Raw genomic sequence first — 27284 nt, 5'->3', positions numbered from 1 at the left:
AATAAATTTGCAGTGAGGAGAGAAAAAATGGCAGCGATTTTCCATGATCTGGCGTTATTTTTTTTTTCCTTCCTCCAGAAACTGATAGAATCTAAGAAAGCGAAAACAGCAGCAATTGCGCTGCGAGAGGCGTTTTTCCAACCTCATATTTGCTGCTGATAATATGGTACATTTGTCCTTGAAGTTTGTCGCTTGTACCCGACGAGAGACAAGTAGGGTCATTGAATTAAAATAAATAACGACGATGAAATATTTCAGGCCAAGCGAAGCAGAAAATAAAGAAGCATGGAATGATGTGAATCAATTTCCGTTTTCCTATTCAGAAAAGCGATCGTAAGAAGGCCCCAAACGCTTCGTTCGCATTCAAACGGAAATAGCCGGTAAGTATTTATGGTAACATCCGTCTGATAACGTCTCTCAAAATTTGTATTTGTGTGTAATGTTTCTTGTTTATAGCGATTACATCTAATCATTCGCAAAAGTCACCCCACTAGCACACGGTGCCCCAGTACTACCATAGAGGTGAGTTTTGAAAGATGGTTCAAGGTTTTCGTATCACTCCCCCTTCCATAAATAATTGGCAGCATCGTCCGTTCGAAAACTGAAATAACACCTGATTGTCCAAGTTCTTAGACGCGTAAATCAGATGCAGCAACAGTTATGATTGGTAGTTATTCCGGGTTTTGTAGAATATACGAGTTCTTGACAGAATACGCTGTGGTGGAAAGCATACATTTATAATTCTATGGACATTCAAAAAGCCTGGGTTCCCAGTAAACATTAAATCGCATAACAAGCGTATATATAACATCATATGCCCTAAAATTTGGTTGGCATATAATGCGCCTAACTGGCATATGCATGCAAAAGTGGAGGCCATATACATACATGGCAAATGCTTACCGAATTTGTTTGGATGAATATGCAACTTTGACCGAATATAATAGCGATTATGTTGAAATTGAATTGCGATCTAATATGAATATATTCATGAATTGTCAAAGCACCAAATACGACTTTTCCCATCCTCATATACGATTTATTACAGACATAGAAAAAAAACAAATGGCGTAAAATATTTTCGTGAAATATTTATTATAGCCTCACGAATCGCCATTTTTATATATGAGTATTTATGTTTGTAGGAATAATAATTGTTTGATTGACTTGTGTTGGGAGTGGAATATGAATGTTTAAAATGGCACAGATTGATGTTTGGTGAAAACTGCTCCGATGTGGGTTCGAACTCCGGTCGTCTGGATCATCATCCACCTCTCGCGCGGCTATCTGAAATTTAAATCAACAGCGGTTAAAACTTTCGAGTGCATCAGCATTTCATTGACATTTCAATATGATGTAATATGTTCTTTATTAGGATCTAATATGATTTACTGTTTCATGATTTTCTTCAGCATGCAGCACGATTTATTACAGTACTGAATCGATTTAAATTATACGCTTATACGACACACAAACTGCATCAGCGTAATATACGCATATGATGCGGATTAAATATATTTTACGACAATGTACATCATAAAATTGATGTTTATTATACCGAATTGCGAATTAATTTGATAATGGTACATAAAATCGAGTTTTTACATTTTATGCGATTTCACATATACACGATACATACTTTGATTGATATTATATGCGATTATGATTTATTCGGATTTCTTGTAAGACTTGGCACGTGCAAAATTATACGATTTAATGTTTGCTGGGTTGGGCATAGTTTTGTCTATGTTCAGATAGTCCCAACGCTTCGATTATTGGGTTTGCAACTGGTTGAATTTGAAGGGAAAATCAACAACGACTTATCTAGCGTATTTTCGACTTTGCAGTGATAGTCAGGCATAGATGATGTTGCCTGCAATTTTTGATTTTCAAAATAATTTTTCGAATAGGCGACCATTTCCAGTCTTGTTTTTATTGTTTTTATTGTTTTGATTGTCGTCAATCTATTGTAGACCGGTACATTCTTAATACTACTTAAAACTACTTACTTAAAACTGGAAGAGCTGACTGGAGAATTTATCCGTTTGATTCAAAAGAGGATTTTAAAAAGTTATATAACAAAAAAAATTATTTATTTATTTCATCAAACTGCCCAAATATTACAGTGAAATTTAATTATATCTTATCTTTTCCAGATAGTCTTTAAGAATTGACCTTGACATGGTTACATCAATTATTTCACTGTGTTCGTTACAGAGGCTCATCATACGATTAATAGGACTATTATTGGCATAGTTCGTTCTTCGGTAATCTATGTAGAAAATGTTAGGGTTTCTCAGGTGCCTAATGGTGCGTAAAAATTTAGGTTTACTAATATTTCTTCTGAGTCCACTCGTTGTGACATGATGTCAATAATAAACAGAATCATGGCAGAGTTCCAACGTCCATTTAAGCTTTTCATATTGATTAGCATGCAACGTGCCTCATATGGAGGGAGATGATATGAAGACCAGCCTAGTTCACGAAGTGCAAATAATAGAAATTGTTTTTGTACAGATTCAATTCTGTCTTCGTGTGCACTTACCTCAGTGAATCCTGATTCTTACCTTCTCCCACTAACAACTATCCCTTCCTTGATAAACGCTAGGGAACCACGCTATAGAGGCGACCCTTCTGGCCTTCGGGCAGCGAATATCATATTAACATTCCTTCCCTCCCCCTGGTGACTGTAAGGACGTGGCCAGCGTCGTTATTGATCATTTAAAGCTCGAACCACCGAAAATTGCACAACGAGAATGATTTGCTAGTCCCAAGCGTCATTCTAAGTGTTATGTGTGCAATTTGGTTGGTTCAGGTCAATCACGAAGAGCAACTACGAATTGTACAATCTACCTGCGCACCAAACTCAAGCTCAAGATTCAATTCTGTCTTCGTGTGAAGTTATATAGGGGGTTATATACTACAGTATTCCAGAATTGATCTGACATATGTAATATACAATGTTTTTATTGTGTACGGACCCTGGAAATGATAGCTAAAGCGTTTGATGAAGCTCAACATATTATTTGCTATATGTATAAAACAATTATACATAGAGCAAATAATATGTTGAGCTTCATCAAACGCTTGATCAACGAAGGTTAGTTTGGAATCTAAGACCACGCCTAAGTCTCTTACTCGTTGACATCTATTGATGGGTTGATTTCCCAGCTTAACAGCATTGTTCAATGGTGTTCTCCTTCTTGTAAATGACATCAAATTGCATTTCCTAACATTGAGCTGTAAGAAACTCTTAGTGCACCAATTATAAAAGATGTCAACTTCATTTTTGAATGTTTGAAACTCTTCTTCATTTTTATTTCTATATACAGCTTCATATCATCTGCGTAAAAAAAAGACGGGTGGGTAATGTCGGGGACATAACCGGAGTGACGTAGGACTATACAAAGGGGACAGCTTTTGTTAAATATATATTTTAAATATATTGTTTTATTTTCTTCTCCTACGTGAATACCTACCTATCTACCTTAAAAATGGATTAGTTTACTGTTTACTCTTCATGAATATGTTGATGGTTCTGAAAAGAACCTTTGGTGTTGTGTTTTTGTTATCACTCGATATTCCCATCTTGTTCAGTTAAACCTTCCTGTTTAGCTATTGCGTTTGCCACTCGCCACAGCTTTCACAGTTGGAAAATTTTTTCCCATCCAGCTTGGGACATGTTGTTCAGTAAATTACATTTAATGCGACGTGCCGGAGAAACACTTTGCCACTCACTGAAACTAATTGTTGCCTTGATGAGCGCCGAACCGAAGCTGCTCTGTTCTTGATGCGGGTTTTCTGATTGTCGTGAGCAGCTTTGCAAGCCAACTCGAGCACTCCGACGGCCGAAAGTCTATAATCGCTGTTAGGTATACTGGTGCTCCGGCACCAATCCGTTCGGCCTAGTTACCCTTGCGGAGCAATCAGTGAATGCGACCAACAGGGAACTGGAGACTTGCACGGTTCGAGTGAGACTTTGCCTTTCCCTTAACTTGTCCTCCTTTGTTACGTCCACGATGCCGATGCCGTACAACCACACGGGTTTACGGTTTGAAAGAAAATAAGATATTTTTTTGGGGTCCGCGTGTTTTATACTCTAGCGGTGCACACTCACAGGATAGAGACAAATCGGCAGACTCAGCCAGAGGGGCGAGTCCAACCAGACGAACGAATGAGCGTTAAAAGGAGGCGATGGCAAAAAAATGCATTCATTACGATTTGTTCGCTCGTTGGATTCACATGCAGGCTAAAAAGGGTCCTTTTCAGGATCACAAAATTATCTTCAATCTAAAGAGTTTATTGTTTTGTTATCACTCGATATTCCCATCTTGTTCGGCTAAACCTTCCTGTTTAGCGATTTATTGCCACTCGCCACAGCTTTCACAGTTGGAAAATTTCTTCCCATCCAGCTTTGCGACATGTTGTACAGTAAATTACATTCAATGCGACGTGCCGAAGCGCCACTCAGTGTCGCATTGGAGGCGATTTTAACCGGTAATTGAACATTTGCGATGACAGTGGTACAGTGTCGACTTTCAATGTGGGGTCATAATTTGGATCTCTATGTTTACAAAAATGTCCAACTAAATAAGTCGCATTACATGTCCGTCCAATAAGCTAAATGTCGAACTAATTGTAAATTACTGTACTTTCAATCTGGAAACAATTCAAGAATTGGTGAAAATTGAATAATCAGGAAAGTCCCCAACTATCAATAAGCTCAGAACAACTGCCAAATTCACATACTCATCAGATCCTGGCAAACAAATGATGAAAAAATCATCAATTATTTGTGTTTTATTATTATTTTGGATAATGTTTTAGAAAGCATTGAATTGTATTTCCTAAACTCTTTTTTGGAAGGTTTAATGGCCCTGAAAAGCGCCTTGTTTTATGGAATGGTTCCAATTTAGAAAACTTAGTACTCGTGGTTTTGAAAAAAACCATTTCGATAAGTTTGTATAAAGAACAAACTTTTTTCTTCTGCTACTTGATGCCGTTTTGCGATTGCGTTTGCCACTCGCCACTCGCTGCAACTGCCTGTTGTCTTGATGTCCACCGAACTTAATTTGTTCTGTTCCGAATGCGGGTTTTCTTATCGTCGCGAGCAGCTTTGCCGGCTAACTCGATCACTTCGGCGGCCGAAACTATGTAACGCCGACTAGGTGGACTGTTGCACTGGTACTAACGCGCTCGACCTAGCTACCCTTGCGGGGAACTCCAGACCAACGCGATTCGAGCGGGATTTTGCCTTTCCCTTCACTTTTCCTCCTTTGCCATGTCCAGACATGGCTGCTTGGGTTGGTTTGTTGATGTGTTGTGATGCAAACTGATGTGGTGTACGGTTTGAATTAGAATGATCGTTACGGCATCGGAGCGGGGATTTTTAAGCTGACTGGCTGGCTCGAGAATTACGCATGTGTGAGACTGCGACCAATGTTTCGTTCATTTTTTTCTTTTTCTTTTCCAATCGTGCTCATTCTATTTCGCTGCTGCTCTGGTTGCCCGTTTTGGTCGGTACGATTTGAGGAGCACAAAATGGACCAATCAAAAATGGGCACATAGTGCATTTTGACAATGCTTGATATTTCACAATTATTCAATTATTTATCTCAAGAAAAATGAAATGTTATTCGTTATGATAGATGCGTAGATATATTTCCTATCAATTGATGCAAAAACCTTTGCGATCTATTGGGAAATGCTCGAGTTATAAGCGTTCCAAATCTTGCATTTTTTCCTACTTGTTCAGTGCCTAGATTTCCATTTCACCCCCTATATCTTCCGGTTAGACGTAGTCCTACGTCAAAAATGCCTTAACACTGTTAAGAAAAACGCAAACGTCATTAACAAATAAAATAAACAAAAGTGGTTCCAAGTGAAGGTCTTGAGGAACTCCGGATGTAACTAATATTGGTTTTGACATTTTACCATTGAATCTTACTATTTGAGTGCGGTCAGTCAAATATGATTCCAGCCATTTCAATAACTTGACTTCTATCCCTATTTTTTGAAGTTTAAGAAGAGGTAAGGGTATATCAACACGATCGAAAGCCTTACTAAAGTCAGTGTATAGAGCTTCAGCTTGATTACCATTATCCATTGCATTCGAAGTGAATGTAACAAATTACAGCAAATTTGTTGTTGTTGAGCGTCCTTTGAAAAACCGTGCTGCTTATTCGTAATTCATGTCTTCAGTTGTTGAAAAAGTTTTTGGTTTATTATGGCTTCAAAGAGTTTTGGAATTCAAGAAATAATCGCTACTCCACGATAATTTTTTACATCGGATCTATTAACGGATTTGAATATTGGTGCAAGAAAAGAGTTTTTCTATATTTTTGGGAACCTTTCTGATTCCAATGATTTATTGAAAAACCTTAAAAGTGGATGAGTTAATTCATATGCCAAACTTTTTATAAAAATAGGAAGTGGGTTATATCTATGGTATAACCGCAATAGTGACGTAGGACTATCATTGATTTAGTGATCATTTGTTTGAAGTTGAGTCTGAATTCATTCTGAATGAATGAATAAATGACTATTTGGTGGATTTCAAAAACGAGAGCGTTACGTTGGAGGTACACGGTTTTATGCATCCAATATTGGATACGAAAATATCCTACTGGTGGGGAATAATCTTCAGAAGCTTTCCTGCTAATTGCACTTGATTGTAAAATCACAGAACTAAATGTATTTGATCGCAGTATTATATGGATAAAAAACATTAAAATAAACTCTTTCGCTTGCATGTAATTTTCAATTCCAAGGGGAACTGGCTGATTATTTTGCAGCAACGACATCTTTCCGGATTCTCCTCGATTCTTCTCAAAATCCACCAGTGGTTAATGCTAACTTGATAACCACCTGTTGATTGCACTTGATTGAAAAATCACAAAACCAATTGTATTTGGTCGCAGTATTAAATGGATAGAAAACATTACAATAAACTCCTTCGCTTGAATGTAATTTTCAAGTCCAAGGGGGACTGGCAGATTATTTTGCAGTAACGATGACATCTTTCCGGATTCTTCTCGAAGTCCACCACCAGTGGTTAATGCTAACTCGATAACCACCTGTTAATAGCATTTGATTGAAAAATATTTGGTCGCGGTATGAGAATAAGACGTAAACTATATATGATATCACTAGGGTACCGATTACCTTATGTTTAATACCGACTAGTGTTGTCCTATGCAGAAAAAAATAATTTTTATTTACTTAATTTATTTACGTTGTTAAATGGCAGATGGCGCTAAGTTCGCTTCATCGAACTTTCATCCACACATGCGCCAGTCATGTCTTTCAGGTCAGGTAATGAATCCCTCGATCCCTCGCCGTCCAGCTCATCCAGCACCGTTCAATTACGATATTGCCTTGTCGATGTCCTCACGAAAAATGAATGCGTTTCAGTTCTGTTCTGTTTACTTTAACTTTAACTCAAAGGTCATTCGTCCCTGAATGCGTTTCACCACCAGAATATCGCTTAAGCATGCTTTTTGTGCGTGATTGAATCGAGAGAAGGTGTGGTTTACGATGGCAATTTGGAAGACAAACTAGAGGGGAATGAACTCTCTGAGTTTGAAACTTTCAGCGACTGAGCAATCGATTGAAAATTATATAATTTTCGCGATACGAAACATTTTCCGTTGCGCGCACATACAATATTAGATACGAAAATATCCTACTGATGGTGGAGAATAATGTTCAGAAGCTTTCCTGCTAATTACACTTGATTGAAAAATTACAAAATCAAATGTATTTGGTCGCTGTGTTATATGGTTAGGAAACATTAAAATAAACTCGGGGAACTGGCAGATTATTTTTCAGCAACGATTGAATCTTTCCGGAATGTTCTCGATGCTGAATGGCATTTAAACGAAGAGTTCCACGCGTGTATGTGTGTGTGGCGGCTGCTCCGATCGCTTCCCGGGGATCCGTTTGTGGCATCACTCTCCTCCTGATGGATTCCCTTCTGGCCTAAGGTGCACAAACAGGCTCTTGGTGACACCGATCATCCGCGCTTTCATGATAAACGAAGAACTTTATCGCTGTTCAATTATAACTGTAACGCTTTCGTTTTCGAAACTTTGATTTTACACCCCGGTATAGAAATGAAAGACGTAGTTCTACGTCAAAACTGGTGGAATTCCGTCAGGACCTGGCCCTTTCGAGACGTGAAGCTTATTTAATGCGTTAAAAATGTCAATGTAAGCTGGTTGTCTAACGCCAACATTAGATGGAAATTCTGGAAAAAATGCAAAGAAGACACGATCTCGGTCCTCGTCAGATGTTTCAATATAAAATTCTTGAAAAAATGTTGCAAAGAGATTGCAAATTTTTACTGGGTCATTCCCCACGGTATCGTCAAGGTGCATGCGTGATGGGAAACCATTGCTTTTTAATTTTGTTTAATGTAATTAAAGAAACTTTTCGGGTTAGACTTTATGTCCGACTCTGTTTTTAAGTTGTAATCTTCAAAGGCGCTATTAACAGTTGAGTTGAGCTGCTCGCAAATGTTCAGATATTTTTCGAGATTGGCGTCAGAGTTTGTATTTCTTATAAACTTTATGTGCCTTCTGTTTTTGTTTCTTAGATTCTTTATGTTTTGATTAAACCAAATCAAATATTTTGTGTTTATATTTCTACTTTTTCGTCTTGTTGGTATCTCCTCCTCTGAAATTCCATTGATCATCGAATAAAAAGTCGTCACTGCTACTTCAATGTTTACCACACTTCTAAATAAATCCTGCCAATTGACATAGTTATGCTTATCCATAATTGATTGGTAATTTTCTTTATTGTAATCAGAGACTTCCTCGAATTTATATTCAAATGGTTTTCCGGTGTTATTTATAAATGGTCGGGGTTCTGCCAAAACGAACCAAGCGCCAAAAACATTATGTTGAGATATTTCAATTTGAAGTTTGGGCTCTCACTAATTGACTGTGTCGGATCAAATCTATCATTTTTTCGCTCACGTGTTACGAACAGGATGTCAAAGATAATACTCCTTTTCATGCTGCAACCACACATCTTTGTCAATTTCTGATTCAGAACCTTTAGAACTATGAAAAAAAAAACAAAATTATGTTTCTGCTAGACACGCAAAACTTCGTTTTTTATGCAGCCAGAGAGAACCGAGTCCATGCTAGCTGTTAACATAATATCACTACATAACACATTAGTATTTTGTAACGGCTCTTGACTGATTTAATGAATGGTATACGAGGGTCACTATTTATATTTCGGGAATTGGCAACACTGATGTCATGTGAGTCCATCTGACGGTTCCATCGTAAAGTTTGACATTTTTGACGATATACGTACTCAGAACATTTTGTCATACGGACGCTATTTGTTTATTTTATATTTAGTTGAAAGTTTGGTCTCGGCAAAAAAAATGGAACTGAATCGTGAACATTTTCGTGCGATGATTTTTTACGACTTTCGACGTGGATTATCACAACAAGAGTGCGTCAATCAACTTAATTTGACTTTTGGCGATGAAGCTCCATCAAAAACCACTGTGTATCGCTGGTATAGTGAATTCAATCGTGGTCGTAGTTCGCTGTCCGACGAGTTTCGTGAAGGTCGTCCAAAATCGACTGTAGTGCCAGAAAACATCGATGCTGTGCACGAAATGATTAAGCAAGATCGTCATGTAACCTATTGTGAGATTGAGGCATCCCTAAGCATTAGTTCCACCAGCATATATGCGATTTTACATGAACACTTAGTTGTGCGAAAATTATGTTCACGTTGGATCCCACATAATTTGATAATCGCTCAAATAAAAGGCTCGTGTCGATTGGAATAAATGCTTTGAAAATTGGTTTAAGCGCATGCAAAAGTGTATCGATCATTGTGGCGAGTACTTTGAAAAACAATAAAAATATATTCGCAGCTTAACTATTTGTTTTTGTTCCTATTCCCGAAATATAAATAGTGACCCTCGTATATGTTGACTCACTTTTGCTGCCTTTCTGTCTGGCTGTCTGTCTGATTCTTATGGACTCGGAAACTATTGAACCGACATAAAAATTGGTATGTAGAGGTTTTTGGGGCCGGGGAAGGTTTTCGTGATAGTTTGAGACCCCTCTAAAATTCTAGAAATTTCTAGATCACTCGGGTATTAATCAAGCAAATGAAACCAAATTAGGCATATTGAGGTTTTAGGGTGCAATAAATGTTTCTATGGTGGTTACACTCTCTAAGGGGGGCTGCCATACAAATGAAACACAAATTTCTGCATTACTCGAGAATTAATCACGCAAAAGAAACCAAATTTAGCACGTGGAGGTTTTAGGGTGCAATAAATGTTTTTACAGTGGTTAGATACTCCTCCCCCTCTCTTAGGGGGGGCTGCCATACAAATGAAACATAAATTTCTGCATTACTCGAGAATTAATCAAGCAAATGGAACCAAATTAGGCATATGGACGTTCCAGGGTGCAATAAATGTGTTAATGGTGGTTAGACACTCCTTTTCCCTCCGGTAATGATAATTTCCGGTAACGAAATGGATATTCGTTCGAAAGTGGAAATGGATTAGATTGTGATAAAACGCACTCCTATATCTTCTTCTATCTATACCAATAAAAAAGTTTCGCCGAATGTGTTGATAAGAGCAGAACTCGAGGAAGGAATTGTCCGATTTAGGGCTGTCATTATTCTATCATATTTTCTGTATGAAACATGTTATTTGCAAGTGGTTGAAAAATCTCTTGCCGGGTCAGCTAGTAACTTAATAAATAAATTGATAATAAATAACTGATAATAAATTGATTTAAGAATGCATTACACTTGTTTCTTTGTGGTTCATTGAAATTTTGTATCATGCAGATCAGCGCTTCTACACTTCATAGCAGCCCGTAGGCCGTCTTACTTACCAGATCCCGACGACATTTCATTCCAGGAGCTGTCCGAAGCACAACAATCTGTTGAAGATTCGGATCTGTCTTCTTGGAGAAAACGATCACTATCGTTCGATGCCATATTGTGGGGTTTATGGTTCGCTTTGGTTGAATGCAATTTCGTTTTTTTCTACAGTCTGCTACACAGAATTTTTCGTTTGAAGCTGTTGTCAATTGTCCGAATGACATGGTCATTATACAGTCGATAAATTATTATTCTCTGCATCCAATGGTGTAAGTAACTCAATTTTGAAAAAAAATGGCGCTTGGTACGTTTTGACAGAACCCCGACCAAATATAGAATATTCGATAGCTGTGTGAAAAAGCTTCATTTTTCAAAAGGGGAGTGAATGATTCAGTCACACAAAAATCTTCGATCATATATGTCAACAAGGAATCCAAGAAGCATTTCTATCGATTATAACCCAAGACCGGCTATTTTATCAAAAATGAATTGCAGGGTCTTATTATTACCAACAACTGGAAGCAAGATAAATTCATTGTCAAAATCAGTGATAAAGTCCGTATTTCGTTGATTGAAATCTCCGTATAGGGAAATGGGGGGGAATGTGGTCACTCTAAGGAACATGTCCATTTCCTGTTTCCACATACCACTAAAATTCGCGAAGAATATTGTAGCTCAACTTATTGTAGTTCAAGATAGTAAGCGGTTTTTATTATGAAAATTGAAAATAGTACATTTTTCATTATTAGAAAAAAGGTTGAATAATCGAACATTTTTTTAGTGAGGAAGTAAAGTGGTCACCTGTGAGAGGCAAAGTGGTCGTTCGCACATATCACGCTATGAGAGATAAATTTATGCGTGTTTTCTTATCCAATTTTATTTTTAAATCATTATTGAAATAATAGGTACATGTATGAAATGAGCTAGGCCTATTCGTCTACAAAAACATAGTAGGAAACACATAACGTTTTTCAAAATGAAGCTTGGTTTTGGTTGGGGTGGCATATTTTTCCTGGGTCAAAACCACAAAAGCGACCCCTTTAGGAGCAGAAGGTGATATCAGGTATATCAGCTATTGAAAACAGAACATTGTCAGTAGTAATCCTCCTCTGGTCACTTTGCTCTCCAAACAACAACTTGCGAAATATGCGAAATAATCGCTGAAACAATTGAGAAATTCTTTGAAGTTGCTGAAAATGTTTTATCTTCCTCTGCACCAGAATTAAAAATCCACATAGGGGTAGTGGGGGTAATGTGGTCACGTGGGGTAAAGTGGTCACCTGCTTGTTTGGTAGTATAACTATTGACTATTGACATCGTATTGATAGTCATCTATGTTTGAAGAATTTCATGACTTTTGAGTCACCCTGTACTACAGTGTAACTGTCGCATGTCAAGATATTAATAAAAACAATAAACGCTCTCTCGGTAGCCATTCGGCCGTTTTGTGCGTTTTGAATTGAAGGAAATTCTAGTGAAATTTAGTTTATTTCAGCAAATATATGTATCTCTCATGCAGTAAGTGCTTTGACCCAAACTTGCTCAAACTCGTCGAATTCTGGTCATCTCTGAAGACATTAAATCGATTTTGCTTCTAACACTATCATCCCAACTTGTCTCTGTTGCCATAATTATCGAGAAAGAAGAATTCAGAATATTAATTTGGATTTCTTTCATTTTAAGTGGACTTTTCGGGTTAAGAATTTCTTCTCTTTGAAATTGTATTGGTCAATAGCTAGCCGGTAGCCCAGAGAATTGATACTTCGCTGCCGCCAGAAGCTCTCTGTCCGTTGGAAGTTGGATGTTTCTGTGTTGACCGCTAGCCATGTTTCCAAATATACCTCTGCTATTGATGGTGTTTCTGCTATTGATGGGGTTGTTTCGATTGTTGTTCCTGTGGTTGTTGTTGTTATTGTAACGGTTATTGTGATTGATCCTGTTGTTGTTGTTGATACTGTTATTAGTGTTGTTGTTCGGGTTATTGTTACGGTTGTTGTTACTGTTGTTATTACGGTTGCTATTGTTGTTGTCGTTGTTGTTATTGTTATGGATGTTGTGATTGTTCCTATTATTGTTGTTATTTCTGCGATTGTTGAAATTGTTCCTGTTCCTGCTACCATTGTTAGGACTTCCATTGTATCTGTTATTATTATTATTTTTATTATCTGCCTCTTGTCGTTGTTTTATTCTACGTAATTGCCGTGCATCATACTCATAAAGGGTGTGTCACATCAAATTGCATCACGGAAAAAACGGTGTAGAAATTTAATTTTAAGGAATTATATCTTCAGCTTTCGCTTATAATCAGATAAGAGTGTATAGATCACGTTGGCCATGCTTCACTGTCAATTTTTCGTAAATTTGGAAAAATGTCGTCGAACGAAAAAGAGCGTCGTGAATTAATCTTGTACACTCATTTCGAGAATCCGGAGTTGTCACATCGGGACATCGGTAAGATGCTGGGAATCGTCCAATCCACGGTCAACAGAGTACTAAAACGATACTTCGAGAACCTAACCATCGACCGGAAGGTGAAGAACGGCAAAAATGGATTCTCCGTCAGTGAAAAAGATCACAAGCGCGTAGTTAAGCAGTTTAGACGTGATCCGAGAAGTTCGGTCCGGGATGTCGCCAATAAGCTGAATTGGTCAAGTTCATTCGTCCAGCGGACCAAGCAGCGGGAGGGCCTGCGTACATACAAGGTTCAGAAGGCTCCTAACCGCGACGAAAGGCAAAACATGGTGGGGAAGACGCGAGCCCGGATGCTGTACACCGAAATGCTGACGAAGCCCCATTGCCTGGTAATGGACGACGAAACCTACGTCAAAGCGGACTTTCGTCAGCTGCCGGGCCTGCTGTTCTTCTCCGCAGAGGACAAATTCAGCGTTCCGGAGGAGATTCGCAATCAGAAACTATCCAAGTTTGCCAAAAAGTACATGGTGTGGCAAGCGATCTGCTCTTGCGGAAAGCGGAGCGCCCCCTTCGTGATGACCGGCACGGTAAACGGACAGGTTTACCTTAAGGAGTGCCTACAGAAGGGCTAACTACCACTATTGAAGCAGCACGAGGGCCCGACCATCTTCTGGCCGTATCTCGGTTCGTGCCACTATTCAAAGGACGTGTTGGAGTGGTACGAAGCCAACGGGGTCACCTTCGTGCCAAAGGAAATGAACCCGCCCAACGCGCCGGAGCTTCGCCCAATAGAGAAATATTGGGCGATTATGAAGCAGGCTCTCCGGAAGAACCCAAAAGTTGTCAAATCGGAGGCGGACTTCAAGAGAAAATGGATTTCTGTTCAAAAAAAACTACAACCTGACGTTGTACAGAACCTTATGGACGGGGTAAAGAGGAAGGTGCGAGCATACGGGCTTGGGCTCGAAGTATGAATAAAAAGAAAATGCCAAAAGTTGTTTAATAGTTTTTATTTTACTGTCTAAAATTTTCAAAAGGATCGGTCTACTGGGCGAATTTCTACAGCGTTTTTTCCGTGATGCAATTTGATGTGACACACCCTTTACCAATCTGGCTTCCAGCTCCTTGTTGAATCCAAAATTCTCCTGCCTGAGTTCTTTGGAGGGTAAAATGGGGGTTTAACTGGAGGAGTAAGTTCCGCACGCAATACCTCAGCTATACTGGGGCAGGTCACCGGTGGGGATGGTAGCATATCTTCAACATTGTTTCCTGTTGATATGATAATTGCTGGCAATATTCTTAATTCCTCTAATATTTCTATTTCGGCTTGACTGTCCTGTGGGGTTTGGTATTGTTTCCAGTGATGAATTGCCCAGTTGTTGAATTTCTTCTCACATTTGGTTGAGATCGCGATTCAATTCCGAGGTCGTTGATTTCATATAATCCGTTATATGCTCTCTCGTGTTATTCATTGTGATGTCACGTAATATGATTCTTAATCGTCACCGCAGAGAGATCGCTGTTTTTATTTGCGGACACTTTATTTTTCAAATCGGCGAACTGACCCTCAAGTCTGTCGACGGCATTTTGCATTTGCAACACTTGCATTTTGTTGCTGCGATGTCAAGCGATGGATCACTTCCGTGTTGTATTGTAGTTGCTCGTTGATTTTTTTTTTCGCTGCTCGATAAATTCACTAAAGTCCAACTCAGTACGTAATTCTGGTACTTATTACAGCACGGTAAAACATATGGCGTAATGTCAACGCTCTTCTTGCGATGTACGCCGATGCAGGCGGCACATTTCCCAGAATTGACACTGTCGTTGTCGTTGATGTCGTATCACAACAAATTTCGCAACTCATGTTGATTTGTTTATTATAGTTTATACGTTACACTGGGCGGAAAAATAGGTCAGTATAACTGAATCGTTTGTTGCAAAATAACGGAATTTATTCGCGGGTGTTTCGAGCAATTTGCAAACACCACTCTGATCGAAGGCCAGCAAAGAATACCAATTCATGATCACAGAAACTTATGACGTGACAAATGAGGAAACATGTCGCGTTTTTATTGAATAATTTTGAACATTAATATCTATTGTTGCAACGAACAGGTTTCGGTGATTTGCAATACAAAAACTACCTCCAATTCTGCTTCAAAAATATTTATCTATTTATTAGTCGTCAGTCTATGTAGACCAATACTTGATACTACTTAATGCTACTTGAAACTGAAGAAAGCATATGTAACATTAAAACTTAAATATACCAACATTAGGGTGCCAATAAATGTATGGAAAAAATCGAACCTAAAATTTCAAAAAGTTACCCTATACAAAATGTTCACCGCCTCGAATAAATGCCCTATGCCGAATTTCAGCTCAATCAGACTTAAGGGAGAGTGGCGCAAAGCGGTCAAAGTTTGAGTTTTGACGTAGGACTACGTCTTTTATTTCTATACCGGGGTGTAAAATCAAAGTTTCGAAAACGAAAGCGTTACGCCGGAGACCGAGATTTTGAGCGTTAATAGCTCCTAAACAACTGAACGAAATGGTATGATAAACACTTCATTCGAAAGATAAAATGTCTACGCGTTCTATACTTGTTACTTTTTGATCCAAAAACTTGTTTCAATAGTCTTAAAATTGCTTTCAAAACAGGCTATTGAAATCACCAATCGGTATATAAGCGAGCGCCGGTCGGAAATCTACTCAGTACTAATTGAACAGCTATTGGAGCATGTTGTCGCTGTTGTGGTGAAGCTCTTCGTTTATCATGAAAGCGCTGATGAACGGTGTCACCAAGAGCCTGTTTGTGCACCTTAGGCTAGACATGAATCCATCAGGAGAAGAGTGATGCCACAAACGGTTCCCCGGGAAGATCTCGAAGCAGCCGCTACACACACACACACATACACACGCGGAATTCTTTCCGTTTGGATGCCATTCAGCATCGAGAAAGATCCGGAAAATAATCTGCCAGTTCCTCTGGGAATTTAAAAATACATTCATGTGAAAGAGTTTATTTGAATGTTTTCTATCCATGTAACACTGTGACCAAATACATTTGGTTTTGTGATTTTTCAATCAATCGCAATTAACAGGATAGCTTCTGAAGATTATTTTTCCCCATCAGTAGGATATTTCCGTATCCAATATTGTATGCGCCCGCAATCGATTCTTGCTCTGTCGCCGAAAGTTCCGAGCTCAGAGAGTTCATTCCCCTCTAGTTTGCCTTCCAAATTGCCATCCTAAAACACACCTTCTCTCGATTCAATCACACACAAAAAGCATACTTAAGCGATATTCTGGTGGTGAGACACATTCATTTTTCGTGAGGACATCGACAAGACAACATCGTTGCCTAACGTGCTGGAGGAGGTGGATGGCGAAGGATCGACACATACACGCGCAGAATTCTTTCCGTTTGGATGCCATTCAGCATCGAGAAAGTTCCGGAAAGATCTAATCATTGCTGGGAAATAATCAGCCAGTTCCTCTGGGAATTTAAAAATACATTCATGTGAAAGAGTTTGTTTGAATGTTTTCTATTCATGTAACACTGTGACCAAATATTTTTCAATCAAGTACTATTAACAGGTGGTTATCGAGTTAGTATTAACCACTGGTGGGCTTCCAGTATCGAGGAAAATGTGGAAATATCTAATCGTTACTGAAAATAATCTGCCAGTTCCTCTGGGAATTTAAAATTACATTCATGTGAAAGAGTTTATTTTAATGTTTTCTATCCATAAAATATCCATATAATACATTTAGGTTTGTGATTTGTCAATCAAGTACAGTTAGCAGGTTAGCTTCTGAAGATTATTCTTCAGAACAAGGTTTTTCGTATCCTATATTGGATGCATAAAACCTTGTGCCTCCAACGTAACGCTCTCGTTTTCGAAGTCTCCCAAATATTCATTTATTCATTCATTCAGAATGGATTTAGATTCAAATTCAAACAAATGATCTCTAAATCAACGATAGTTCTACGTCACCCTTGCGGTTATACCATAGATATAACTCACTTCCTGTTTTTTGGAAATCGAAAAATCACGCAAGAGGGGAGTAAAGGATATTGGGGGTTTCGATAAAAAAATTGTTGATGCAAAATGTCTTAAAAATGCATGAACGTCGAGATCTAGATCTAGTGTCATTTCGATTTTTTTTTTGTCAAAAATCGGCACTGTGGGACTTTGGCATCAATTTTTTTTTAAACATTTGGCATCGACATTTTTTTTCGAAAACCCCGATTTCCTTTACGGTGGGAGTGATTTTTCGATTTTTAAAAAACTCAAACTTTGATATTTTGTATAGGGTGTTTTTTCGAGGTGGTGAACATTTTTTATGTGGAGACTTTTTGAAATTCGAAATGACCATTTTCATTGGCACTCTAACCAGCATACAAGGAAGCATGAGAAAATAGCATTGAAACATTTATTTTGGTGTTTTGTTTTCAGTCTTCTTGTTATTTAACAACGCATTTATAGCATGGCTTAGGACAGGGGTTTTCAGATTTTTTTTAGGGCAGAGCACTTTTTATAGCAAAAATATTTAACGGAGCACCTCCATTTTTTAATCAATAAAACAATTGCTCGCCAAAGTTACACGACATCCGACCTGTAGTAAACAAGATATATCTCTATATGCCCAGTGAAATTAGAATAAAGAATGTTTTTTCAAGGTGGGTTTTCAAGTGGAAGCATTTACTATAACTTTGCGGAGCACAAATTTCCCGCGAAGCACCATTTGAAACCCCCTCATATTACGCTATAATTTCAAAGTCTTGATAGTTAACTTCTGTCTTTCTAACATTTCTTTGTTTACCGATTGTCCAGGGATACGTTCCAATTTCCCAGGTAGTGGCGAACACCAAATGCCAGAACTGTAATTATAACTTACAAATGCGACATTTTATTCGCGCGCTGAGATTCATTATAATTTGAAACAGTCGTTTAATTATTCCACCTTGCGGCGATGTTAACGTCGAATCTGTTTTCGCATGAGCCCGCCGGACGTTTCCTTGCGTCCTCAACGTTGCGTTGGGTGCGCCATTCTTTGAAGGTTATTCCGACCCCGTCGAGATTCAGCACTAACAACCTGAATTGGAAATCATGAGGATTCGCAAACATTATGCCATTCCAGCGGTGGGATACTGTGGAGAACAGCATCCGATTTCCAAATCGAACCAATAAGGTCAGATTTGAATTTCCATAACGGCTCCATAAATGGGCCTATGCTTCTCGTGTGTCACAGCCTGCGGTTGCCCGGGCGACAGAACCCGTACGGCATGAACGACACCTTTACTGTGTTGCGATTTGGAGAAAGCTAGCTTTACTACAAAAAGGAGAAACGTGAGTACTGCCATTTACGTGAATTTTTCATGTCATATAGGTTGCTTTAATGATTTTTGATAAATTTCTGCATCCACATTTTGCTCGTTTCTTATGCGTTTCATATTTGATATTAATGAACTACATTCGAGACGGCGCCAGTGGTTGTGCGGTTAACGTAACAGCCTCACAATCCGATCGGCCTGGGTTCAATCCCAGCTGGCGTCGTTGAGATTTTCTGAGGCGAAAAATCTCTAGTTACGTCTTCCTTCGGAGGGGAAGTAAAAGAAGTTGGCCCGGCTCATGAGTTGTTGAGTCTGATAGGTAGGAACAGGTGGAGTCGCCTCCCTGATGTCGGTGATTGGCACTGAAGTGGCGGAAATAGGCCGACGAAAAATAAGCGAAGATAAAAAAAAACTACATTCGTGTCGCTTTGGAAAGTGTAACATTTTCGTTCCCGTCTAAAATTCTTTGAACATGAAATTTAGGCATTTTTTCTTTGTAAATTGTCAGTATCTATAAATAAGAGTATCAACAAATAGTTAAAATTCACAAAAGTAAATGGATGAATTTATTACGTCATTTTTCGATTCGCAACTTTTGAAGCGGAAGTTTGATGGTTCAGGAAGGATTCTCTCCAAATCACCCGTCCATTTGGAGAGAAGATTGCGTTTCCATCAATACGAAGAATCAGTCACGAGTACATTGAAGACCTCAAAATCGTTTGCTGCCGTTTTTAAACCAAAAATGTCGTGATGATTGACCAATGTGTCCAATGGGGATGGGTCGAAAGGTAGAATCAAAATCATTCATGCTGCTCTTGGTAATTGCGGAAAGCATTTGCGGGCTCTAATCAAATACAAAGACGCAAGATCTGGACTGAACCAACTAATTTCACTTTAATTTTACTAATTTACCTCTTTGGTGATATAAGTAAGAGCCTCACTTTTTCGCCGTGACACCCAGTGTATTTAAAATTGTAACTAAATACTTTTAGACAAAAAAACTTATTTGTTGTTTTTTTTTGTTCTGAAAACTGGTATGGAGCTGTATTTTCAAAATTTTCAAAGCTCATACATTTTTTTCCAGGAAATCCAGAAATTTTGTTATTTTGTTCTCTAGATACGTTTTCCTGAATATTGAAACCTTTTCTCGCCACAAAACTACCAGGCAATTTCATTGTACTTGTTCAATTTAGTTAAGCAGATGGAGTAGCATGGTACATTGATATATTTTGGGGCTTAGGTACAGTGTGCGAAATAATTATACTGTACAATGAAAATTTTGTGATTATATTTATGATTAAACCCCTCAGTTGTGAAGTATAAGTGTGCTCTTGAGTAATGAAGCTACAAAAGAATAAACGCAGATAATTTGTGGAGTGTCATTTATGTGTTACTCTTGCACAGGATGAACATAAAGCATTTCATAGGAAATAAGTATAGGATACAGTTCTGTGTTACTTATTTTGCCCCAGAAACATTATGGATGTTAATAATCAATTCGATCACCTTTTGTCCTGATGACATCTGCTAGACGTCCTGACATTGAATCAACAACATATTCAAGGACAGTATTGTCGATGTCAACTTTTTTTCGTCCGAATAAATTACAAAATTCCATAATTTTTGCTCCACAAAATTCAATCTGACAGTTTTTTGTCGAGAAAAAGTTTCTGCGTTTTAACAACGCGATGTTGGTACTGTACGTTATGATTTTCTTCCAGAATCTGTAAAATTCTTCGTTTGGTCACTGAGAGTGCCAATGCGGATTTGATTTGACCTGCACTCAAGTTCTGCTTCACAGTCAAATGCGATATTTTCTCTTTTACTCTTGAAGACACGTTTATCTAAAAGACCAGGTCTTTTAATGACATAGTAGATCTCGGGATTCTTGAGAAAACGTACAATTGTACTCTTATCACGCTTCATTTTCTGAACCATTGTTTTTCTGTGATGGTCCCAAAGGCCCTTTCATTTTTTTTGGACCGCCCTGAACCCCATACGCTTCTTTTGAAGTGGGAGGGACTGATTGTCTCGTAGATAATTAGTTTTTCAATGTTATATTACTTGATGTCGTCGGATTTTTTCTGGTATTATATTTCTCGTTGCGTCTACTCCCGCGAATGGCCATCACTCTAAGTCCATCACATAAAAATCAGGCAATTTCGGACAGTCCTTTGTCGTACGGACAACCATTGAAGCATATCCAACATCGAAAGCATATACTACATCTAAGAACCACTCTCATTATCTTATTTTGTAAACGTTGCACTCTTTGTAGTTGCGTATCTGAAGCATGTAGCAATACTGTAGCACAATAATCAAAATATGGCATTATAAAAGACCTCACCTTACGTCACCTTAGATTCGAATGTTAGATATCTGTTTATCCGGCAAAGCACACCATATTTAACAGCCACCTTTTTTATAACGTAGTCAACATATTCAATGAGCGTTAGCTTCTCGTCGACTTGCACACCTAGATATTTAAAAATTTTAGACAATCATTACACCATCCATGAACATAGGTGGATGTCCGTCTTTCTTCCGACTTTCGATTATCATCCAGTACGTCTTGGAAAGATTCAGACAAAGTCTCTTCATTTTCAAATACTCCGTAATTATTTTCAAGTCTTCGTTTGCCTCTGCTATTTCTGTGGACAAGTCATCAATCACCCAATAAATTGTAGAGTCATCGGCAAACAATTTCAATACACCTCTTCCTGTATGATATTTCATGTCATTAATATAGAGAATAAACAACAAAGGACCTAACACACTACCTTGAGGAACACCTAAATCATTTAGTCTTCGATCCGTTGTAGTATTTCCAAATCTAGTTCTTTGACTTCTATTATTCAAATAGCTTGTAAACCAATGCAAAACCACACCAACAATTCCTATGTTCTTTAATACTTGAAGAAGCTTCTGTCTATCAACAGTTTCAAAAGCTCTGCTGATGAATTCCAGCAACTGCTTCTTCACACACAGCTCTAAATTTTTTTCTTGCAGTCTCAACATATTTATGGGTCTGTGTAGCTTTGCATCAGTAGTGTTTGTCACTTTCGGGATAGGTATTACTATCGATTCTTTCCACGGTTCTGGGACTACACCGCATCGAAGACTTTCATTTACGATTTTCGACAACATACCATTCATAACTAACGACGCGTCTCTAAACACTTGGGTTGACACATTTCCAATTCCTGATGTACGTAATAATTCTTTATTAATTCGTTGAGTTCATCATTTGTAACCAATGAGAAATTTCTCAAAAGCGGATCGTCTTCAACTGACACTGACACTAACGCTGACAACTGACACACATTCGACACCAACACTGTCTGACATGGAGGAATGCTTTCATGTATTTCAATCACGCTACCAACAAAATACTCATTCAATCGATTTGCTATTTCTTGTTCGTCTGTTATTTCTATGTCATCAAAGTTCATTATATTCGGTTTCGTCGTCTTGGAATTCAGTAGTTTTTTAATTGTTTTCTAGCAGCAACATAATTATTCCAGTTTCGCGTTGTTCTATCTTGCCTATGCTTACCACACAATCTATCACGGCGACACTTTAGATTAGCCAGATGATTGGAATACCAGCTGTTTACTGGATGTGTTGTAACGATTTTGATATCTATTAGTTGCGATACACTTTTTTCTAAGATTCCATCAAATGCTCTCGCTTCACCATGAATATCGCTTCCGACAGTAGAGGAAATAGACAAACTTTGTCTTAATAAATTGCAAAGACTCGCCTGATTATAACGAACTCATGATTTAACCGAAACAAGCTCATTTTGAGTGTCTGGAACAAAATAGCTACCTGGTTTAACACAAATAGACTCATGATCTGAAATTCTATGATCATGTAAAACATTTGCCACGCAGTTTCCATGATTAGAAAAAACTAAATCAATCTTTGTGATACTTAGTTGGGTTACTCGGGTGTCTTGTACAACATACTGCTTAAAACCGCACACATCTGCCACTCGTCTCAACTCACGACTCTCGTACATACTGTTATAATTTATATTGAAATCATCACAAATTTTATTTTCGATGCCATCATTCATCGCATCTGAAAGCCATTCATGCTCAAGTAATCTCAAGAATTCGTTATCACTGAAACTAGGAGAATGATACACGCCGCCAACAAGTAACTTCTGATTTCCTGCTCTAATTTTTATTGCAAGGAACCAGTTTCCATTTTTCTTATCGTTTTTAACTAACTCTACCAAATGTCCATTTTTCACATATATGGTAACACCACCAGTATGTTTCGAATGTGATATGCAATTAATATCCAAGAAGAGAGTATAAACATAGATTAACATCATCAGTCAAATGTGTTTCAACAATTACCACCGCTAAAGGTTTTATGTCATAAATGCTGAGAGAAATGTCATCCAAATGAGTGAATAAACCAGCCGCATTCAAATATACAATCGACAGCTCTGGCTGCTATTTACCATAGTCAACAAGCTCTCTTGCTTTCCTACCTTTTTCCTGGTATATGGTACATTCATAGCTTAAAGCCGAGTGGCAGATATTCAACTGATGATCAGCATCAAACTTCTTCTTTCGATTGTTCTTGTCACAATTGATACATTTTTCATACTCTGCTTTACAATCTTTTGACTTATGACATTCAGCACAATACGGACAACGTATACTATCATTGCAATCTGAGGACTTATAGCTCCAACCCGTAGCTCCAACATTTGTAACATCTCAAGACTCTAATTGCTTCGAAAACTCTGCATGTTTCCCAACCGACAGTCACTTTTTCCATTTTCAGTAATACTTCGAACGTTACCGCATTTACTTCAATAATCGCTATATCTGCGCTACGTTTCCATTTTCTACTCTTGTATAACTTAACAAGTTGAATTTCCGCATTTTCGTTTAAGTTATTTTGTTTCTTCAATTTATCTAAAAACATAGAACCATCACCTTCTTTAATTTCTTCGTCATGACCAACAATCCTCAACTTTGGTTTGTTTGGCTGTCTGATGCGAATTTCATACTTTTTTCCGAGTTTTTTCTCTGCTTCCTTCAACAAAACGGCAGCAGTTTCTCTCGAGTCACATCGTATGAAGGCCTCCCCTGTAGCTTCTACAATTCGCATCGATTTGATCTGCAATCTTACTGGATCAAACGAGGAATGCAGTTCAGAACGGGAAATATCAATGTTTTGTTTGTTCTTTGGTTTGAAACAGACAGTTTCATCAAGTTTCATCATCGCAGAAGACTTGTCTTTTATCAGTGTGGTCATTTTGTCAATTGGAACAGTCTCAATCGCAGGAGCAGATGCTACACCGCTTTCTTCACCTTTGTTACCGTTGTCATTTCTATCAAGATTTTCCTTATTTGCAGTTTTCTTAGGTTTCCGATTTCTAAGTACCCTTCTTTCTACATTTGAAACATTTTTCGTTGTCATCGGTGCTACTACTGAACCATTATTTTGTTTTTCAGCAGCAACAACAATATATCATTGTGTACCATTCTGCGTATTGGCAATCACCATTTCCTATTAGCAGCTATTTTCGCTTGCTCCTCCAATGACAACACCTTTCCCTTTCCGCGTTTCCAAGTGGTAATACTGTCAATGATTCGATTTTCAGTAGTAGATATATTACTTCCAACTGAACAGATCGAATTATTCGATTATTTTTATTTGCAACCATATTGATTACACACCTTTTCAAATTTGTGCGACTGATATTAGTGTACGCTATACAGGTCGGGCTCAATTATCTGGAGACTTGATTATCCGGGATTCGATTATCCGGAATTTTAGACTCGATTATCCAGAGTATTTTATTTTTGATTTTCGGAAATGTTGAATTATTTTGAATAATTATATTTAATTGAATGTATAATAATTCCATATTGAATAGCCAATATGGGTATCAAATGAAAGGGCTTGACTAGTGCAACACAGCTACTTATGAAAAATGCAAATCCAAGAATCATTTAATTCTACTGCCATTATAAAACTGCGTATTCCAGGATCTTGAAAAATTCATGTTGGCCGCCACTAAAAAATGGCTGAATGGTTTAACTTGGAGAATACACTACATTACGAACAAAATAATTTCGAATAGGTCGCCATCACAAAATGATCGACTATGTACTTTTTGTACAATCCCCTCCATATTGGTATCAAATGAAATAATTTGATTAATAGAATACAGTACATCATCAAAATATTCCGATGAAGTTTAGGTAGGAAATAAAAATTTAAAAAATAAAGTTGAATGGTTTTATTGTAGAGAAGTATACTAATGATAAAAATAGTTTATTAAAAACTAGAAAATAAAATAATTAAAAAAACATTTTAAGTAAAACGATTTAATGCACTAAAAGCTAGAAAATAATTAGGCAAGTAGCAGTTAGTAGTTATCACATCCGTTCCTTCAATTTTCTATGATGAGACTAAAATAAAATCGTGAGGTATATAATGAAACAACTAACTGTGGATAATGGAAATCAAACGTTTATTTTTTACCTAATTTTCTTCGGAATATTTTCATGATGTACTGTATTCTATTAGTCAAATCATTTTATTTGGTACCGATATTCAGGGGATTGCAAAAAAAAAACAAAGTCGACCATTTAGTGGTGGCGACCTTTTTGAATTTATGTAGTTTATTATGTTTTGTGTTCTTCAAGTCAAGCCATTCAGTCATTATTTAGTGGCGGCCAACTTGAATTTTTCAAGATCATGGAATACGCAGTTTGATAATGACAGTAAAATCAAAGGTATGATTCAAATTTAAGATCAATCAGTCAACAGGAACGGGGTCAAATTTCAATTAATGTGGGACAACCCTACAAACAGGTCAAGCTAAATAACACTAATATATTTAGAAAGAAATTAGTTATTTGGGAACTGCGGCCACCTTGGAATTGGATTTTTCATGATCTGCTATGTTCTACTAGTCGAGCACATTCATTTAATACCCATATTGATGAGGTTTTGGAAAAAATGGCGCCATTTTGTGGTGGCGGCCATTTTGGATTTGCATTTTAATAAATAAATGTGTTCTACTAGTCAATCCTTTTCATTTGAAATACATATTAATGTGGTTCTGAGAAAATATATCATCCGCCATTTTGTACCGGCCGCCATCTTGGATTTTCAAGATTATGTAATACGCAGTTTTATAACGACACCAGAGATAAAGATGTGTTCCAAATTTCAGATCAAACGGTCAACAGGAAGGGGGTTAAATTTCTATTAATGTGGTACAGCGCTACAGACAAAGTAACAAAGTTACAAAGTTACAATGTCACAAACATACAAACGGGCCAAAGCTAGATAAAACCGTTTAATAAATAAGTGCGAATCATAATTATATTACGTTTACCGAGAGAAATTTTTTTTTATGATTCGATTATCCGGAGTGAAAAAAAAATCAATACTCCGGATAATCGAGTCCGACCTGTATTTATTTGCTTCGAAAACACGGACTTTTTGTCATTTGAGTAATTTAATAATAATAATAATAATAATAATAATAACGCGAATCTATTGCACCACCACCGGATCCAGTGGATGAGCCTAGAGGACAAGAGCCGGCAGAGGATCAACAACGAGGTCAATTAAAGAACGAATTGGCTTTCCACATGGATGCAGCAGTGACCCAGTTTTACGGAACGGACCCCTTAACCCGACACAAGATTCCGAAGTTGCAGTATTCCCACCGACTAACGAGTGCCGTCCAAGTACTCGACCAGGAAGTACTACCTGTGTACCTGGAAGTGGTAGAGAATCTAGAGGAGCTGCAATTTATCGTTTATTGTGGAACTGTAGCTGTTGTACGGACGTTAGGAATGCGCACCTTTCACCAAGACGATAGACAGAACCGCGTACTCTCCAAAAAACCGAAACCTGCTTGGATGAGACGCCTGGAAGGTCGTATCCAAACGCTCCGAGTAAAAATCGGTCGACTAACGCAGTACAAGAGGGGAAGTCGATCGCGAAAGCTGATTCGTGGAGTTGCTGAAATTGTGAAGCCGGCAGAGCTCTCTGATCTTAATGAAAACCGCATCATTGAGATCCTCGACACCCATGTACAACGGTTGAGTGCTCTATCAAAAAGGTTAAGACGTTATACGGAATGTACGAAAAGGCATGCGGATAATCGTATGTTCAGTATGAACGAAAGGGAGTTCTACAGCCGCATCAAAAAGAAACGCAATAATTACGATGGTGGTCTTCCTGAGATTGACGAAGTTACCCAGTTTTGGTCAGGCTTATGGGAGAACCCTATTCAACACCGAAGTAACAGGATGTGGCTGGCAGAAGAAGAGGAATATGGAAACGGACTTGAAGCAATGCCTGCCGTTATGGTAACCGCCCATGATATCAACGAAGCCATTCGATATTCCAGGAATTGGGCTGCGCCAGGACCAGATTTCGTGCACAATTTCTGGTACAAAAAGTTTTCTTCAACTCATGGGCGAATGGCAGAGTGCTTCAATAAGGTAATAGAAAATTCCCAAACAACACCGGAGTTCGTGACCAGGGGAATTACTCATCTGATGCCAAAGGATCAAGACACAGCGAATGCGGCGAAGTACAGGCCAATAACATGTCTAACGAGCCTGTACAAGCTACTTACGTCGGTGATTAA

General features: G+C 38.1%; 1 protein-coding gene across 1 annotated transcript; it reads left to right on the top strand.

Moving 5' to 3' along the window:
* Positions 1-497: 497 nt before the first annotated feature.
* Positions 498-27284, top strand: LOC129773554 (uncharacterized). Its single transcript, XM_055777167.1, has 3 exons — positions 498-522; positions 26201-27135; positions 27177-27284. The coding sequence occupies exons 2-3, from the start codon at positions 26275-26277 to the stop codon at positions 27282-27284; spliced, it is 969 nt and encodes a 322-aa protein (XP_055633142.1). The 5' UTR covers positions 498-522; positions 26201-26274.

This window comes from Toxorhynchites rutilus, chromosome 3, assembly GCF_029784135.1.
Source record: "Toxorhynchites rutilus septentrionalis strain SRP chromosome 3, ASM2978413v1, whole genome shotgun sequence".
Lineage (NCBI taxonomy): Eukaryota > Metazoa > Arthropoda > Insecta > Diptera > Culicidae > Toxorhynchites > Toxorhynchites rutilus.
The sequence above is the reverse complement of the archived record's forward strand: the minus strand, read 5'-3'. Positions and strand labels throughout refer to the sequence as shown.